The sequence below is a fragment of the Leptodactylus fuscus genome, chromosome 6, assembly GCF_031893055.1.
Source record: "Leptodactylus fuscus isolate aLepFus1 chromosome 6, aLepFus1.hap2, whole genome shotgun sequence".
Lineage (NCBI taxonomy): Eukaryota > Metazoa > Chordata > Amphibia > Anura > Leptodactylidae > Leptodactylus > Leptodactylus fuscus.
The window spans coordinates 177420190-177427163 of NC_134270.1; the positions used below are offsets into that span (position 1 = coordinate 177420190).

Here is a 6974-nt window from a genome sequence, read left to right on the forward strand (position 1 = left end):
TGCTCATGTGCAGTAAATTAATATAAAGATGAGTTTTTATTCACTATTGATTCATCTGTGGACCCAATTCCTTCTGTGTGCGTGTGCTATCCGTACCTTCCAGAGGTTTCACCCTCTGCACTCACAGTATAGTGAATCTGAGCCCACAGTATAGAGTAATTCTATAGAATTTTTGAAAAATGAGGTTAAGCTTTCCAAATGAATATGTCTGATGGGGCAGTTGCAGCAATAATTCTGTCCATAGATAACTGCTGCATGTGCAGATATAGTGACAATGTCCACACAATCTCCATGATGTATAGGACAGTCAATGGCCACAAATTGGCCTTCATTCATGACTGACAAATACATTGTGGCATAATAAGAGGTTTACAAAAAGAAAACAGATTTGTTTACATTAAGATAATTTCTCTTCCCTGTGACTTTCTCTCCCCATGACTGGCTCATGAATATAATAACACATGATGTGATAAGTAAATGTAACTATCCCACTAATGTACAGAGATCCCAAGTACTTCTATACAGACCTTGTGCACCAGTCTAGAAGGAATCCCATCATCTGCACCACAAGACTACACGATGGATCCCAGTAACTACAAGCAATTTCCCGCAGACGTCTATAATACCAGACAATTTCTGGAGCTTTATTTTTCCAGTAAAGCAGCATTGGTCTTTGGCGAGGACTTCTTGAAATTTCCCATTAAAAGCCTTGCAAAAACTTTTTCAGCAGGTATGTATCAGGATAATTTATTTTTAATTTATTTTTAATTTATATATTTTTATTATTATTAATTTATTATGATTTTAATTTATTCATTTTGATTTCTTGATTTTTTATTTTTTTTTATTTTTTTTTTTAACCCTTTGAGTACACGGGGTAGTTTGGGTGCTAAAGACTTGGTAACTTTTTTCCCAATTACCATATCTCCCTTCCTATTTTCATAATTAATAGAGATGAGCGAACAGTAAAATGTTCGAAGTTCGATACTCGTTTCGAGTAGCCCCTCAATATTCGACTACTCAAATTGAATATCGAATCCTATTATGGTCTATGGGGGGAAAATGCTCGTTTCAGGGGTAGGCAACGTTCGATCAAATTATACTTATCAAGTCCACGAGTGAGGGTCGGGCTGGATCCTCTGAGAAGTCTTCTCCGTGCAGCTTCCCCGCGGCGTCTTCCGGCTCTGAATTCACTCTGCCAGGCATCGGGCCTGGGCAGAGCCGACTGCGCATGCCCGCAGAGCCCTAAGACGCCGCAGAGACGCTGCACGGAGAAGACTACTAAAGGTAGGAGAAGAACCAGCGTTGATTGGCCGACTGTATAGCATTCGGCCAATCAATGCTGGTTCTGCATTGAACTTTTACATTCGAACAGCGAGTGGTACTCGATCGAGTATGAGTATTTCCATAGTATTTGATCGAATACCTACTCGATCGAGTACTACTCGCTCATCTCTAGTAATTCATTTTTTTTAATTTTTTTTTTGTCAACCTCTGGGATTATTCTTCTCATGATGAGTTTTAGTTTTATTGATACATATCATTATTTCATTAGCTTTTATTTATGTTTTTTTTTGTATCATTATTCTTTGTATTTTTATTTTACGGCGCTCAGGTTGCATTATACTGTAAATGGTTTGCCAATATATATTCGAGGTTAAAGTCCAATGTGGTGAACAAACGGGTAGCTGCAGATTGATGCCAGTACAGTACACCGGCATCCAGTTGCGCACTCCACTCCAGATTAGGCCTAGTCGGGAGGAATGAGCATGTTGCTTCTTTTTTCCAAGAGCTGGAACAAACGGCTCCTGGAAAAAAGAACAGACCGATTTCCATTGATTTCAATGAGAGCCGTCTATTTGGTCAGGATTTTGAGGCAAATTCGGCTTCATAAGCCTGACCAAAAATCTACGTGTGAACTCAGCCTTAGGCTAAAGCCCCACGTTGGGCGCCGCAGCCAAAAAGCCCAACTAGAAAAACGTGGCAGAAACACATCCCCGTTTTTCCCGCAGCGCTATTCACAGAATGTCCACGAAGTTTCTCTCTGCGGACTTTCTGCTTCTATTAATCCTATATGGAAAATACCAGCTTTTCTGTAGGTATAATTGACATTTTTTGAAATTGCTGTGAATATTTTTCTGCAATGTGTGGATGGGATTAGCCAGACTCCCATCCACTTTACCGGTACTGTAAACCGCTGTGTTTACGCCATGTGGTGCCCCGGCCTTAATTTTTTTAATGTACTTATTAGAGATGAGCGAGTAGTATTTAATCGAGTAGATATTCGATTGAATACTATGGTATTTGAAATATTCGTACTCGATCGAGTACCACGCGCTATTCGAATGGAAAAGTTCGATGCAGAACCAGCATTGATTGGCTGAATGCTATACAGTCGGCCAATCAACGCCGGTTCTTCTCCTACCTTTAGAAGTCTTCTCCGTGCAGCGTCCCCGCGGCGTCTTCCGGCTCTGAATTCACTCTGCCAGGCATCGGGCCTGGGCAGAGCCGACTACGCATGCCTGCTTGTAGTGTGGCATGCGCAGTCGGCTCTGCCCAGGCCCGATGCCTGGCAGAGTGAATTCAGAGCCGGAAGACGCCGCGGGGACGCTGCACGGAGAAGACTTCTCGGAGGATCCAGCCCGACCCTCACTCGTGGACTTGGTAAGTATAATTTCATCAAATGTTGCCTACCCCTGAAACGAGCATTTTCCCCCATAGAGTATAATAGGGTTCGATATTCGATTTGAGTATTCGAATATTGAGGGGCTACTCGAAACGAATATCGAACCTCGAACATTTTACTGTTGGCTCATCTCTAGTACTTATAGACGAATGGTTCCAAATCTTGTCCTATAAACCATTTCAGGAATATTTTTGCTTTTTATTTTCCTGTTTTTGGTTATTTGGCAAGCAATATATGTCCATCTTTTCTGGAGATGATATAGAAATCTGTTATTATCTACAACATATAATAGGGTTTAACATTTTAGATATTTCAGTGTTTGGCTTTTTCCTACAGGTCGTAATAAAGGAGACCTCTTGCTCGACATCAGTGTTAGTGCCACGGTTTATCAACTGTTTTCAGCTTCTGAGCATTTCAAAGACATCGTAGTACTGAAGATGAAAGACGGATGCATCATGGAGCTGAAAAGTTGGGAGGCCAAATGTACAGGAGCCTTTGATTGGGGCCATGCTGAAAAACTTCATAAAGACATAGAAGGAAAAAGGTGAAGAATTTGTCTAATTGTAGCAGAACTTACCTTGGGCCTCTGCTTATTATACTCTGGGGTGTGAAAGTAATAACTGCTCCACTTGTAGGTTACTTTGCTTTCAATCTTCTGTCCAATTTATCTCGAACAAGCCACTTTTCTTATGTTTTTTTCCACTATGACTTTCACTGTATGGAGTTTCTAGACCGGATGTGTATGACTGTGGTTCAGCTAGTAGTGTCTCCCTACCATATAGGAGGACCTGGGTTACTAAAAAAATAAAATAACATTATAAAGGAATCCACCAGCAATGTTGGATTGGGTAATATCAGCATCTCAACAGTCAGGTGACAAATAAATTAATGCATAAACAGAATGAAACTTAGGCCGGGTGCAGACGGGACTTCTTTGGACCGGATTTTGACACGGGAAGCCACTTCAAGTCCAGTTCAAAAAATGGCTAGCTGTGACTGGATGTCGGTAGAGTGCACACAGTGCTCCAGGTTAGGCCCAAATGAATGGGCCTAGTCGGGAGGGAGTGTTGCACTGCAGACAATCCGCCTGAAGAAAAGGCATTTTGGCTCTTTTTTTCTGTGAGCGGAAAAAGGAACCCATTGAATTCAATGGGAGGCGTTTGTTTGAGCTGGATTTTGAACCAGGTTCCGGACCAAAAACCCCCGTGTGACCCCGGCCTTAAAGTGTTTGTGCAAGACTTCATATTTATGATCAATCAAGTGAATGGGAGCTGAGCTGCAATAACATGACATGGCCATTGTATATCTGCTTCAAGTACATACAGAGTCTAAAAGAAAGCTGATACGCTATGATACTGGGCTTCAGATGCGTGACCATGGAGAACCGCTCACCTGAATCCACACCCCTCTCCCTTTTCTGTGTTCCTCTCCCATTTGCTGCACTGTGAAAGCCTCCCCCCCACCACCACCACCTCCTTCTTTCCTTCTCTTATCTCTGGCTATTCTCACTCTTCACTTTTTTTTATTTTTATTATTATACATCTCCCCTCTCTCTCGAGCTGTCCTTCGAAATCCCCATGGCACCTCTCCGTCTGAGTTCTCTATCACAGGGAGAGTTTAATTACATTTAATATTACACTGTTGCAAATTTGTTCTCTACATGTGTGACTGTGCCCAAACCATACCTTCTATCTACCAATCGCCACCTTAGGCCTTTTGTAGGCCCAGATATTTTGTCATACTGGTTCGCATGATTGTTTTCAAATGTGAACTAGATATGTTGCTTCAAGATACATTACTTAATGTATTCTCTCGATGTTACACACTTGAATTTGTATGATGTTACAATTTTGTTACACATTGTTCTTTTGAAGTCTGATATGTTTGTACATAACGTTGTAAAAACCGCGGCGGCAACACCGATGATATAGCTCATTGGATAGGATCTATACCCTGAATATTGAGGTCTTTTGTTTATCTATATCTGTTCAGTAATTCCAATGATATAAGCCATTTAAATGATGATTTAATTGAGGGTCTTCTAGCCTCGTGGGTGGTAACACGGCATTCAATACAGCAAACAGATCACTCCCTCCAGAAACCACAGTGGTACTGCCCACTTGACAAGTATAACTAAATTTACATAAACTCTAACAGGACTTGGAATGGCTGAACAGATTTGCATAAAGTAAAAACTAGAGATGAGCGAGTAGTTAAATACTTGATATTCAATATTTGTTTCGAGTAGCCCCTCAATATTCGACTACTCAAATCGAATATTGAATCCTATTATACTTCATGGGGGGAAAATGCTTGTTTCAGGGGTAGGTAACATTCGATCAAACTGAACTTACCAAGTCCTCGAGTGAGGGTCGGGCTGGATTCTCCGAGGAGTCTTCTCCGTGCAGCGTCCCCGCGGCGTCTTCAGGCTCTGAATTCACTCTGCCAGGCATCGGGCCTGGGCAGAGCCGACTGCGCATGCCAAAACTACAAGAAAATGGCTGCTTACAGTCAAAGCGGCCACTTTCTTGTAGCACGGGGGTGCGCAGTCGGCTCTGCCCAGGCCCGATGCCTAGCAAGTGAATTCAGAGCCTGAAGACGCTGGGCGGAGAAGACTTCTAAAAGTAGGAGAAGAACCAGCGTTGATTGGCCGACTGTATAGCATTCGGCCAATCAACGCTGGTTCTGCATCAAATTTTTCCATTCGAATACCATAGCATTCGATCGAGTACGAGTATTTTGAATACCGTAGTATTCGATCGTATACTACTCGCTCATCTCTAGTAAAACCGAAGAGGTCTGGGTGACTCTATCAGATGATGTATGTCATTGGGCTTCCTCTTTATGGATCGGTCTATAAGGTGAAGACTTGGACAACTCCTTTAATACTCTTTTCTATTGTGATCTGTATAATATTGGGTTCTGGAGGAAGGGCACAGTATGAGCTGGACACATAGTATACCAACTTTGGTTGAATTCAAGTCTCTCTACCAGTATTTAGGTAACTATTATGCTTTTACTTTGTCCTATTGGTGATGACTGGGGGACAATCACTTTTTTTCATTTCCATCTATTTCAGTCACCAGGTAGAGGACAAAGAAGTGAAACTGAGATCAGCAATGCAACAGGTTCTAAAATTTGATGTTGAAAAAGAAAACATGACAAAGCCGATAGTTTTACCTCCAGCCGATTCTATCATCAGTGCTTGGCTACTAGATGCCATCAGCAAAGACCAAAATGACTACATCAAATATCTCAGGAAGATCTCAAAACTGCTGAAACCTGGAGGAAACGTCATATTATTCGGGAGTTTAGGTATGACGTATTACACAGTTGGGAAAGACAAGTTCCGTGGTCTCAGATATGATGAGGAGTTTGTCAGGAAAGCTCTAAAAGAATTGGGCTTTAAAATAATTGACATAATGGTCCATAAGAGAACAGCTGTGAGCGACCTTACTGACTATAAGGCTATAATGTGCGTGGTAGCTCAGAAAGAGAAGTAGCTCTAGGTAGAAATGTAGTGACCTGATGAGACTCTTGTCAGATTATATTCAAGCCTTCTATTGTGTGTATACATCAGGAGGATTAAACAATGTACACTCACCGGCCACTTTATTAGGTACACCATGCTAGTAACGGGTTGGACCCCCTTTTGCCTTCAGAACTGCCTCAATTCTTCGTGGCATAGATACAACAAGGTGCTGGAAGCATTCCTCAGAGATTTTGGTCCATATTGACATGATGGCATCACACAGTTGCAGTCGCAGATTTGTCGGCTGCACATCCATGATGCGAATCTCCCGTTCCACCACATCCCAAAGATGCTCCTCTATTGGATTGAGATCTGGTGACTGTGGAGGCCATTGGAGTACAGTGAACTCATTGTCATGTTCAAGAAACCAGTCTGAGATGATTCCAGCTTTATGACATGGCATTGCATTATCCTGCTGAAAGTAGCCATCAGATGTTGGGTACATTGTGGTCATAAAGGGATGGACGGGGGCGGGGCCTGACCGCGCAGCATGGTGGACGCGAGTCACTAGAGCTCCGTGATACCGGGGACTTTGAGCGGTCGTCTTGCCTTACCTGGAGGTGAACATGGGCAAATCTGGCAGGGATAAGCAGGGGGAAGCTCCGAGCACCCCTAGGATGCCCAAACATCAGGTGGACTTGCAGCGTTTTATTAGAAAAAAGGCCGGGACTTCTCCTCACACTCTCCCTAAGATGGCGCCGGAGTCTAAGCCGGAAGTGGACTCAGAGGACGACTCTGAAGTTGGAAGCATAACGG

At 42.7% G+C, this 6974-nt stretch overlaps 1 protein-coding gene across 1 annotated transcript; it reads left to right on the forward strand.

Annotated features, from left to right (window-relative positions):
* Positions 1-579: 579 nt before the first annotated feature.
* LOC142209179 (nicotinamide N-methyltransferase-like) lies at positions 580-6189 on the forward strand. The gene is made up of 3 exons (XM_075278112.1): positions 580-730; positions 3023-3230; positions 5766-6189. Exons 1-3 carry the CDS (start codon positions 580-582, stop codon positions 6187-6189), a joined length of 783 nt encoding a protein of 260 aa, XP_075134213.1.
* The last annotated feature ends 785 nt before the right edge of the window (positions 6190-6974 follow it).

Excerpts from the sequence above, each read along its gene's own strand:
- LOC142209179 (XM_075278112.1), top strand. The coding sequence starts at position 580 with ATGGATCCCAGTAACTACAAGCAATTTCCCGCAGACGTCTATAATACC. Across the intron at positions 731-3,022 it reads TGCAAAAACTTTTTCAGCAG|GTCGTAATAAAGGAGACCTC; the intron begins GTATGTATCAGG and ends TTTTTCCTACAG. Across the intron at positions 3,231-5,765 it reads AAAGACATAGAAGGAAAAAG|TCACCAGGTAGAGGACAAAG; the intron begins GTGAAGAATTTG and ends CATCTATTTCAG.